We start from the raw sequence: 12,707 nt of genomic DNA on the forward strand, positions 1-12,707 counted from the left end.
ACCCCCAACTTCGAACTTTTCCACCTCCTATAACCAAAAACCAAAATCCGGCGTAGAAAGCACCTGTTTTACAGCCAAACCCGAAACTGGCGACAAGTTTTCTTCCAATAGGCTTTCGCTACAAAAATGCCTCATAAAATAAAAAAAAAAAAAGCCGTGTAGCATAAAAGAAATGAAGAGTGGAAAACCAAGAGCCAAAGAGACAATTTTCTAAAAATGCATTCAATGTAGAATCTCTAGTCTCGATGAGAAAAAAATTTGAATGCCCAGCAATTAAGTGTGGAATTTATCTGGGGCCCCGTTTTTTTAGTTTGGTCGTTTTGTGGTGTCAACACCGTCATCCGATCACCTGCTGCGTCTGCTTGGTTGGCCATTTAATGGCTAATAGCCAGTTAGCCTGGCCCAGATCGTCAATGGTCTAGTCCTGGTTTCGCTTTCATCGCAGCTGCGATGCTAGACACCAAAAAAACACTATAACAAAAAAAGGAAACACCAAAAACGAAACAGCATCCACAAAACTGGTTATTATCACTTTTCCTTTTTGGCCTCCGACGGTTTTTCCAACGGGTTGGAAAGTTCTCGGCACATCCCCAGTAGCAAAAACGTCATATGTGTCGCTAGCAATTTATACAATTTATGGAAATTTCCATTTGACGGATGGGCAAAGTCAAGAATCAAGAATATAAAAAACTGAGTGTCAGGCAGATGGTGATCGTAATAATGATTAAAGCAGAGAGAGATTCAAGGCACGGGGAATACCCTTGAAATAGTGATTCCAAGAAGTCCAACCCAAAAGTTGATTGCTGAAATTAAAGTAGAAAACAATTAAATTCAACCCAGTTTTTATTTTCTGTGAATTGCAATAATTTATTTCTTTGAAATTATTTTATTAATTTTTTTTACTTAATAAAAAACTATTTATCTACTATTTTACTTATTTTTATTAAGTAGTAGGTCATTTATTTATTTGAATAATAATAATAATGCATCTCTTTCCTAACTTTTCTTTAAATATTCAAAAATATAATTCATTTCTTTTGCTATTGTTAAATAAATAATTCTTTAAATAAATTGAGTTATATATTATTTTCAGTCATTAAGCAATACAATTTAATAATTGACTTCTAGACATCCTAAAATAATCTTTATTCTGTTGAAAATATGTCTAGTCCATAAATGCCAAATGAATCCGCTTAACTCTTAAAGTCTGTGTCTAAAAGCAAATATACAATTTCCGTTTTCCCTTTTCAATTATTTTGGGTTTTCACATCAAAATATTTTCCTAATGCCAGACATCTGATTTCCCTTTGGGTTAATCCCTTAACCTACTTTCCGCTGACTAAAATATCACTCCCCCGGGATTTTTGTCCCATATTGACCATCGATATGATCTTGGCCTACCTCCTCTACAAGGACGGACTGTAGATATTGTGTCTACTAGCATGTCTGCATGACTGCCTGGCACGAGACATCATAAAGTACACAAAGCGAAAAGAAGTGACATTGATGCGTCGCGACATTTAAATGTGCAGCGACTGTCTGTCTACCTGGGAAAATAAAACAGAACAAAAAAAGTAACCCACAAATAGAAAAACTGGACAGCAAGTAGACAAAGTCTTGCGCTTGATTGAATGTCTGCGATCTGCGGACGACAAGCTGCAAAATTCTTCACTCGCTCGCTAAACAGAAAATATGCGTACACTGAAAAAAAAATTAAAAATCCATAGATATAATATTCACTTTCATTAAGAAATTATATAATTTAATAATTTAAATAGTTAATTAAGCTTACAGCTTTCATTTTAATATGAAATTCTTTTTTTATTTCATTAAATATTTATAGTAAATATGACGATATTATTTTCTGCCTTGATTTAATATTTTAAAATTAAATCATTCAAAAATAAAATGGTTTTAGTTTGCAGCTATTTATTTCAGTGTATGCATATCTGAGCCAAATATGCATTGTCAGCGATGAGGAAGTGTAGTGTATATCATTTACATTGCAGACTTTGTTCAGATAGATTTACTTTGCTTGAGATACTTTTAGCTACCTGCGCATAGAGAAGTGCCAGCCTGCCTTTTGCGCATGCGTGCAATAGTCACACCAATCCATAACAATAACAGACTTGTTACGCTTTGTTCTTTGACGGTCGGCAGAGAGATAATGCTGCTACAGATATATATATATATATATATCTTGTATCTGACAAATACCGCTGCTACCTGGCGCAAATGTGCGAATTTTGCGGCGCGCTCTCTTTTGAGTGATTTTCGGAGTGAGTTTTTTTTGCTGTTTTGCTGCGGTGCTATGCTGTGTATCTGCAAGATACCAAAGCGGCAAAACCCAAAAAAAAAAAAACAAAAACAAATAACTGAGGGGGAATGAAAAAAAGCCGCTCTGTGGGTTTCCACTGTGTTTGCTGGGCGAGCCGGCGGCAGTTGCCGAGCGTGTTTGCTGCCGTCTAGCCGTGCCGCATTTAGCGGAACTCCGAACTCTCGAAAATATCTCGAAATTGTATCTTTGTATCTCGTCGCATATCTCGTTTTGAAGCTAGACAACTATTTTGTTTTGGTGTTCTGATCATCGCGTGTTCATTTCCGTGTAACTAAATTAATTTATAAACTGTATACAATGTGAAGATAAATATAATATAATTAAGAGTTAAAACCATAAACGCCTTCGCAGATTCATAACGCGCACCACGCGTTCCGCCAGTCGCCAAAGTTCCGCCGGACATTCGCCTCCACCACCGCTCCATCGCAGTGACGACTCCTCCAGCAGTTCACCCACCCATTCTCCAGCCACCCGTAGAAGGAATAAATTAGGAGGTGGTGCTAACGATCCACCATCCTCCTCCGCGAATGGAAATAGCTCCGCTTATGAAACGGCAGCCACGACTGTGATGACCCATGACCACCACCACCAGCAGCAGCAGCCACGACATCCTCCAGTTGAAGTTCCTAAGGCTCTAGTAGCCATCGATCCGCAGCCAGAAGCAGCCATCAGCGTCCTGGGTTCGTGTCCCACTGCAGCTGTTAATTCAGGTGAGTTTTTTTTAATCTCTATGTTTTCTTGTTGCTTGTGTGCCGTCTCTGTGTTGCCTGTTTGTGTGTTTCCAGTTACAGTTTGTCCTTGAGATCTCGTTTTGTAATGTCCTAAGCCGCTTGCTTACTCAACCTTCTCTTGCCAAACTGCAGCTTCTCATTCTAAGGTCCTCAGAAAACTCCATCTTTATTACCCTTGGGAACTTTTTCCCAAAACTCCTTTTCGAGAGTACTTCATGCATCCTGATAAAAAATTGTATTGTATAGGAGAGAAACCCTTTTCTTATGTCTTACCCAATTTTTAGAACTCTTTAGACATCATGGTCTTGGAATTTTAATATCATGTTACTGATGTTCATTTATTTATCCCAAGATCAATGGATTATCCGTTTTACAGAAGTCTTTTATTTATCATTTATTCAAAATAGAATATCATATGATCCTCTATTTCCTGCCCAATTATTTTTTGGGGCAGTTAAGTTCAATTACATAGTTCAGTAGATCATTAAATTATCCCACGCTTTGGATCTACTTCTATTATAAAGCTATTATAAACCTTTCAACATGTATTTTCCTTCATATGCGATCATGTTATATCTTTTTTGACTAATGATCCATTTTTTATACATCCAAATAATTATTTTATCCTGTAAAACAACCCTTCTTTAAAAATCTTGTATTGATTTTAGATTTATCCCCTAGTCAAAAAGATCTTTAAATATCTTTAGGAACCAATTACTTTTCCCTTTCTGCTATTTCTCTTGATCGTTTTCTGATCTCACACTGTTATTTACCTTTGCTTTTCCCCTCTGATTTGCGAACATTACAAATTCATTAATTCTTGGTCGAAACTTTCCCAAACACCAAAGTTCGGTAATTAGACCGCCCCATACCGATTTTTAGCCCTGAACCGTTTTAAGCCTGTCAACTGCCTGTTTTTTTCGGTTTTCTGCAAATTAGCCGAGAAATCAAACCAAAACTCCATCATCGGGAGAGGCGAGTCGTAGTTTCTTCGTTTCTTTCTTGCACACTTAAAAGCAATTTAAACTAAATTAGATTTTTGTCGGCTTGCCAATCAAGCGAAAATGTTTTCTAGACAAATGTTAATTTGGCTCATGAGAGACCTTCGGTCGCAAAAACATTTAAATCAAATTGCAATTGAGCAACGCTATTCCGAATCAATTCCAAAATGTTTTGACTGGTAAGGTTTTTTATTTTATGGGATGTCAGAAAAGTCTAAACAGCCCGAATTATATAAGATAATTTGCGCAATTTTAATTCGCATTATGATTCAGTGTTTCTCAAGTTTTTTTTTGCAAAACTCCCTTGTGTATAAATGAATAAAATTGTTTGTCATTTAATAAAATCGAGATGCCGCGATGTCCAGACTTCACGCAACTTAGGCAAATGAAAGATGCCATAAAATTGCTAATAGATCCCCGACTTCGAAGAGCTGTGCCCAATTTTTTTTGTATTTTATTTTTTACTTATCAATGAATGGATCGGAATCGGGTTTATTATCAATGGCTGCTTGGACAAGGGTTTCATAAAAAATTTTGACAGTCTCCTCTGTGTATTTCTCTCTTATAACGGTTTTTTTCGGGGGGCTCTTGAGAAAGTCTCCCCAAAGATCGTTGACATAGATCTGCATATCACATGGTTCCGTTTTATCGGAAAGATTTAGTAAGCATTTGTGGCCACACAGAACGCGCAGCTGCCAAAAAACCAATAAACAACTATGATATGATGATGATCGATCAACCATATCGATTTCGTTTCAATTGTTTTCCGTCTTTGTTTTCCCACTGCAGCGTATTGATTTCAATATTTACCAATTTGGCAATTTCTTGATTCACTTTATGTGAAATTAATTTGATTTTTGTATTCGCTTCGGCTGTCTAGAGAGGGCCAACGATCGCCCCGGAAAGTTTAGAGCGTTCACTGATCTTTTGACAGACGAACAGCAACAGAAGGCAATGAACGGGCGGTTCCCGGAGATGCTGGCAGATGATTTGCCGAAAAATGTTTTATTTTTCGCCCATTTCTTTCGCCCTGTCTTCTGCGGGGATTATGAAATCTCTTTGGTTTTTACATAAGCCACCACTTTAGGGGGCAAAACCAAAGGTTGCGATGGATTACAGTGAGCTGTTTTCGTTTCAGAAGAATATTTTGGGATTGCCTAAGAAATTTATTATACCATTTTTAGAAAGTTCTTATATGAGTTCTTAATGGATGTTTTTATAAAATTGATTTAGGATAGAAATATAAAGATATAAAAAGATAGATATTTATTTATCTATTTTTAGGAAGTCTGCTAGAGAAACTTTTAAGATCCCCCAAAAAATTATTATAAATTAGCTTGCCAAAAATATTTATTAAATATATTTATAGCTACAATATCTATATTTACCAAAAATATTGTAAATTTGATAGTATTGATCAGCTACATTTTCCCACACTCACCTCTTCAGCGAGTCATAAATTCTGGTTTATTTGTGAGCGAAATCTAATCGTTGTACGATAATCTAATCGCTGCTTTGTCAGTGTTTAATGTCCAATAATGTTGACAAAGTTAATACATCATCGTTAAAGAGAGACCTAATGACCTGTGAGATCGTCGAGGCTCGTCGAAAACTTTCGTTTTGGGCTTAATGTTTTTCTTTTGTCACAAATATAAAAAACAACGACTTTCGCAACTATTTCGTGTTTGTCACCTCACCAATCAATCTTTGCCAGCTAGCCATTTAGATTGGAGCTGCGTTTTTCTCCCAGGCCCCCCCTTTATTTGCATTATGCAATCCCAAACCATTCACGCACACACCAAAAACAACAACAGCCACAGCAGCAGCAGCAACCACAACAAGCAGCAATCATAAGCTTTAATGTCTTACTAAAACAACAAAATCCACGCATTTTACCCTCTTAAAAAATACAAAAACTAAATACAAAACAACAGCCAGCCAAAGTCGAGGAAAAGCTGGCAAATGCAGTATTAATTGCACCTACAGCCACAGCAGCAGCAGCAACAACAACTGCAACGCGAGGCAACGCAACAGCAGCAGCAACAACAATAATACTAAACAACAGCAACACGCCACGCCCATGCCGCCCCTAGCTAATGCCAACAAAGCGCCGTTAATTGTGCTTAAGACACCCGCCACATCTGCAGCAGCAGCAGCAACATCCATCGCAGTTGCAACAACAGCAGCAACATCCATCGGCACGGCAGCAACATCTGCTGCTGGTTCGCCCATTAAGCGTCGCAAGAATCCCCTATCGCCACTGCGTCTCGGTCACCAGTCCACCATTGCTCCTCCGCAGGCCATTGCCAGTCCGCTGCTCAGCGGCGGCAGCTGCTCCTCCTCGACCACCTCGCCCCAATCCTCGCCAGCTGTTCGCACCACCAAGGCGAGTCGCCTGCGCGCCGCCGCGCTTGGTGAGTCTCTCCTACTTTCCATTCCCCTCTGATCTCTCATCTGTCATCTACTTTATCCCTGCATCGGGTGGAGGTCATCAGGTTTTCCATCTTTCCGAATCCATAACCCCGTTGTCTATAACCTCTGTAGTTTGTTTTTGTGCCTTTATGTTGAGTAGTTTGATACACAGAAAAAATTGGGAAAAAAACCTCAACTTTCTTTACTTTTTAATTAAAAGTATTTGTAATTTTTAAACATATGAAAAAAAATTTTAATTATTTTTTTTTTAATATTATTTTTACACATTTTCTATAAAGAACCATACGTTTTACAAATGCTTTCTGTGTCTAATCTCGAATTTCATGAAACTTTTTTAACGTATAGCATTCTATGGAGTTTTATAAATTTTTATATTATTATTAAATTACTTTTTATTATATTAATTTTAATAAAAAAATAAATTTTTATTAATTTTCGTGTAACTAAAAATTATAAATGGTTTGGGCTAAAAAATATTTAAACAAATGCCTAAACTATTGCAAATTATTTTTTTTATCAAGACTTAAGAATCTTTTAAAAGTCTTTAAAAAAATCTTTTTTCTCTGTGTAACCACACCCGCATTTTTCATCATCCTCAATATCGTGTGCGTTTTCCCTTTTTTACGAATCCAACCCGCAGATAAAAAGAAGGAAGAGGAGCAGCGCCAGCGTTACACTTCGCCAGTTTCCCCAAGAATCCCCTCCAGCAACGGAGGAGGACCTGTAGCCCAACGTCGTCTCAGCAGCTCGGAGCTATCGCCCAAGTCGCCAGGTGCTGCTAGTGGATTTAACTCGGAGCCAGCTCCATCTTCAGGTAGTAGAATCCCGTCGAGATCTGCCTCCCAACCGGTGGACACACCGCCCACCCAAAGAAGGCAGCCTCTGGTGGCCGTCAGTTCGGGAATCTCCATGAAGCAGAGTCTCAGCGAATTGCACTTTACGGGCGGAGCTGTGAGTCCGCCCAAGGCAACGGCGGAATGCACTCTTCGGATGCGACCACGTAGCTCCACCATGAGCACCGAGAACACGGAGAACGGACGACGTGACCACTTGGCCAATCTGCAACTGAGTCCCGTGCAAAAGCACAAGAGAACGGTGAGTTTTATCCGGCTCGAAGGACCAGTTTAGTCAATTTAATTAATATTACATTTTATTCTTTAGCCCGAAGTTTCACCACGTCGTTTGGGAGATCGCGACAAGTCGGCTAAACGGAAATCGAATCTGAATCGTTCGTTGACCGAGGAAGCCACCAAGGATGGCGGTAAGTTGGCCACAACGACTGGATGCAGTGCAGCAAAACGACTTAAAAGGAAGATAATCAGCATGGCACCAAATTGGGAACGCCTTCAAGCTTCAATAGGCATATCGAATGAGGCTGCAACAGAAATGAGAAAAGAATCATTTGATCTTCAATCGCCATGTGGCTGCCAACGTCTCAAAATAATTCCCATTTTAAATATCATTTTCAACACTTACATTTACATCACTTTGTGCTTCTCCAAGAAAGCTTTTCCATTGAAAAAACTTGTGTAAAATATGTTAAAATCCAAGCTGTGCCAAGTCCTCAATTAATGTTATGCATGTATAATGTCCAAAGGCTGCCTTTTTTAGCTCTTAAAATCTAAAGAATAGTTACTAATTTTATAATTTGCCCTTACAGATGAGGTAGCCACTTCAACGCGCCGTCGACGACGTCGTGAACTGGGAATGGCTCGACCTTTGGTGCCCGGGGATGATGAAGCTCTGAGGGATTTGCTCCAAACACCGCAGAAAAGTTCCTGCAGCGAGTCTACGAACTCAATTTCCGAGCCCTACCGTCAGTTTATACCTGCTGTTCGCCATCCGGAGGTTCCTGTGCGCACGATGACTGCTGTTTTGCCTGCTCCAAGACCTCTGCATGCTCCAGTGGCCAGGAGTGTCACCCAGAAATTTAATGAAAGGACCAAGACCGAGCTGGCGGAGATTAAGAAGATTGCCGAGCAATCGGAACCGCAGCCCCCAGCGGTGGATGAAAGCCAGAAAATGGCGGCCATAGCGAGGAGGAAGAGCACGGATGAGGGAGGAGGATTACCCAACCAGAATTCACCACCTGCTCCGAATCAAATTGTATCAATACTAAAGAAGAAGGAGCACGGACTGGGCGATTGCAACTCGAGTGCCTCGAGCAATCCTTCGCCGGTGACCTTCTCCTCGAGCGTTATGGATAATCCACTGGCGGGCGCCAGTCGCTGCAAAAGGCAGGGAATCCTGAAGAAGAGATCGAGCCTGGATGAATCACGCTACTATTCGCGTTCCCATTCACCCGACGAACGGAGTATTCTCATCAAGTCGGCGAGGAGGAATTCCCTGGAGGAAGCGGGCACTGGATTGAGTCCAGCTCAGGCCCATGGAATCTTGAAGCAGAGCAGCTACGACAGCAGCAAGAGTGATGGTTGCCCCTCGGCCAACGAGAGTCAACCGCATAGCATCCTGAAGAAGAAGGACTCGCTATCCACACCCTCGGATGGGGGATGCCACAAGCATGTTTCCATTTCCCAGGCTGTAACCTTGGCTGCCGCCGAACTGGCCGCCCATGATGGCGTTACCTTTGGTGAAGACGGTGAAGAACACGATATACGACCCATCTTGAAACAGGAGAGCACCTCCAGCGAGGAGGCAGTCCGTCCCCCGAAGCCCATACTTAAAAAGAAGTCCTTTGGCGAGGCGGATGAACACGAAATACGCCCGATACTGAAGAGCTCGCGAAAGAGCAGTCGCGAGGAGTTTGATTTGAGTGGTTTGGAGAGCAACGAGGTCAACGATTCCCTATCCTCAATCCTCAAGTCGGATTCGCCTTCCAAGCGTCGATCGCTGGGCTCTGCTTCCCATGATTTAGAGGAAACCAGCACTTCGCCCAGTTTGCTAAAGAGGCGAACCCGTTCGCTGGAAAGGAGGGACGTCCAGCCTGGCATGGATTTGGCAGCCGCACTGGATGCTATTGCCAATTCGCAGGTTGCCCCTAGTACTCCCGTGGATTTTGTGACCACTCCATCGAGTATTTCGGTGGCCGAGCGGATTAAGCGCATGGAGATGCTCTCGACGCCCACTTCCCGTGCGGCGGGTGGAGCCAACAGCAGCTGGGAGTCACCGCTGCAGGCTTCGACATCGGAGCAGGCAGGAGGAGGAGCTGCTGCCACGCCAAGGGTACTCAAGCCCAGTGTCCTGCGCAGGGATTTGCAGAGAGAGCGGTACAAAACGCAACCCGTGACCAACGAGGAGATGAGCTTGTAAGTAAATAATAGCTTTACTATATATTTTCCTAAAATGTAGGGGTATTTTGAAGGAATTTAATTGGTTTAAAAATTTAATTTAATTATCTAAAAATGATTAGGATTTTATTTCTGCTTAAGTATTTAAAATAATATTCCATTAAATTAATATGAACGATTAAATGTAATTTAAATGAATTCCCTTTCGAAAATGAATAAATAAAAAGGTATCATAGATCAAATCTGAATTAATATAAGCCTTTAAGTTTAGGAAATGTAGAAATCAGACTATTATATTTAGGTAATGCACTAAGAGGATCTTTAAACTAAACTATACTTATTTATCAAAGCAAAAAATTTATAGATATTTAAATTCCCCATAATATCAAAACTCCCAAAAGTACAAAACCTATAAATATCCTTATTTCTGGGCAGTATTTTTTCGAGAATTCCCGTTCAAATTGCCACATTCTCTCCCTCACAAATTGCGCATACGTCGTGTGGCCTGTCAAGCTGTCAACTGATTCTGCAGCGGACGCCAGTTTACGCTTCGATGGTCCCAAGAATTCCAGCCCCCGAATCCGAATTCGTATCTCCGTATCTGTGTGTTTTGCATGGAGCAATATTTGTCTATATACCCGCGTACATTCATTGCTATTTTTGGTCCGCCGAGCACATTTCTGGCTGGCACTTGGCCGAGCCTATAAATATTTATACCATCATGGTGATGGTGGTGCCCACAACAGACAGACTCACTGTCAACTGGAAAATGTTACAGTTGTTAGTCCATAGAAATTATAATCCAGTCATGATCGGCTTAATTAACTTTATTGTGGACATACTTCGCTAACCACGCAGCCATAAATTAGCTGGATTCTGATGATGAAAATTTCATCACAGAGGATATTTTGGCAATATTTAAATTGCTTTTCCATTGCTCCGCATCCAAATGTCAACAAATTCTGTTTCTGTTTCCCAAAAAGCCAATGAAATCCTCCAATGACTATTTGCTGACCTCAATTCGATTCGCTGTCATATAATTCACTTTTCTTTGCCGCCTTTTATTTTTTATTGGCCCAAGTTGATGTTGTTGCTTAGTTGTTGGTGTCACTTAAGCAGCTTATTGCTTGCCTAATTATCTGCGCAACTATTGAGGCCAACAAGAACACGAGAGTGCGCGAAATACAAATAAAGGTTAGTAATGGTCGGGCGATTATGGAAGGTCGATTGGTTTTAACAGTAGAGGAAGAGGAGGGGATCCAGAGAAATATGTTCAAATGGGTCGGAAAGAGGCAGAAAATATTAAAAAGAATTATTTCACAGAAATAAAAATTTTGTTTGAAATTTCAATTTATAAAATACTAATTATTTTTAAAAGAAAAGGGTTATAGAAAATATTCGTTAAATAAAAAATATTTTTTAAAATATCCTTTTATAATAGCATCATTATACAAAATCTTTACATAATAATTAACTTACTATTTATTTTATTAATTTAATCTACATTTACTAAATAAATAATTTTTGATTTGCTTTTTAAAAAAGTTCTTAAAAAAATCTTATAAATTTTAATAAATATATATTCTGATCATTAAAGCCTAGAAAATAGGGTATTAACTCCTTGAAACCAGAAAGTTCGAAAAACAACGCATTGCGGATTTCATAAGATCTTAAGAACCAAGAACCGCAACCAAATCGCCTATCATCAAGTACTATCATACCATTATTCCCAAAACAATTAGTTGTTAAATAAGCTTGTTGCCCACAAATTCTCACCTGGGATGGGTAATTTCTGCGAATTGCGGATTGGCCAATGTCTCGGGGCCCGTCGTAAACCTAGTTTCTTCGCTAAAAGCATTTTAGAATTTCGACTAGAAGATAGAGAGGAGCACCTGCACCTCTTCTACTTCCACTTCCATCGCCACAAAGTTGCCAGTTCTTGTTTAACTGTGTTTTTATGTCAGCATTTTATGTGTTGTTGTGCCGGTGAGTGTTTTTCTGCTGTTATTATTTTTGTTGGGCTTGTTTTTTGGGGGCTTTTGTTCTGACACACTGGCACTCCCTTCCCAAGGCAACAAAATCAACCAACAATAACAATATAAGCCAGGTTTGTTCTCTGTAAGGCTTTTGTTTTTTTTTCACACTTTTACTGACTGTCACATTTGCATTCAGCGAACGGTGTATTGTCAATATCTTTTGCACTTTTGCCGACGCTTTGTGCCGTGAAATTTATGCTGCTCATACGTTCCACTATCCGTAGTTACATTCAGTTGCATTCGGTAGTTTGCACCAAGCGAACGCGTTCAGATACAGATACTTTTCGTATCTTTATCCAATTCCGTGTCAAAACGAGGAGGAGGATTTCCCAGTTCCATGTTATTGCTGCAGCGACGTCAGAGCGAAAAAATGTTTGAGGCGTATATCAGAAAACGGTAACAATGAAAAATTGAAAAAAAAATTGGTACTTAAAATCGATTAAAGCAAAAATCGAAAATAAAATGGGACTTAAAATCTGTCAAAAGAAAAACCGAAAAAATCGAACAATAATCGCCGGCATTGAGACAGTAAAAAAAAGTGCAAAGCAGACATGTGTTGGCCGCCGATTAAATCGATACGGCTTTCAATATATGTCCAATTCGAAGTTATGCTGTATCTTTCCTAATCTACTGATAAGATAAGTTACAGTCCAGACCACAAAGAGACTTTGCCTTTCATTTTACCATTTTACGGCTAAAAAAAGAATCGGTTTAATAGCCCAATCGTAAATATGTCAAAATACCGAACTCTGTGGAGAAATCTTTGCGCAGGTTTCCCTATGGGTGAAATAATTATTTTATGTGCCCATTGAGAAATATCTGGCGAGTCTATATGATCTATAAATAAATCATCCGTGTCACACCTCAGACGGTCCATTCACAAATACGAACTAAAAATAAAGTAAAAACAAGAGAGAACG

The 12,707-nt window shown here is 39.7% G+C and overlaps 1 protein-coding gene across 14 annotated transcripts in view; it reads left to right on the forward strand.

The window, feature by feature from the left end:
* The window catches only part of Svil (Supervillin), a 133,141-nt gene that overhangs the window by 70,146 nt on the left and 50,288 nt on the right, over positions 1–12,707 (forward strand). For 9 of the 14 annotated variants that reach the window (XM_070214774.1, XM_070214779.1, XM_070214772.1 and 6 more), the window contains 5 exons: positions 2,690–3,048; positions 6,005–6,484; positions 7,144–7,598; positions 7,665–7,764; positions 8,164–9,769. In XM_070214774.1, coding sequence (XP_070070875.1) covers positions 2,690–3,048; positions 6,005–6,484; positions 7,144–7,598; positions 7,665–7,764; positions 8,164–9,769 — 3,000 coding nt within the window. The remainder of the gene's footprint in view (positions 1–2,689; positions 3,049–6,004; positions 6,485–7,143; positions 7,599–7,664; positions 7,765–8,163; positions 9,770–12,707) is intronic. The other 5 variants (XM_070214775.1, XM_070214777.1, XM_070214780.1 and 2 more) reach the window with 2 other exon arrangements.

Source organism: Drosophila takahashii, chromosome 3L (genome assembly GCF_030179915.1).
Source record: "Drosophila takahashii strain IR98-3 E-12201 chromosome 3L, DtakHiC1v2, whole genome shotgun sequence".
NCBI lineage: Eukaryota > Metazoa > Arthropoda > Insecta > Diptera > Drosophilidae > Drosophila > Drosophila takahashii.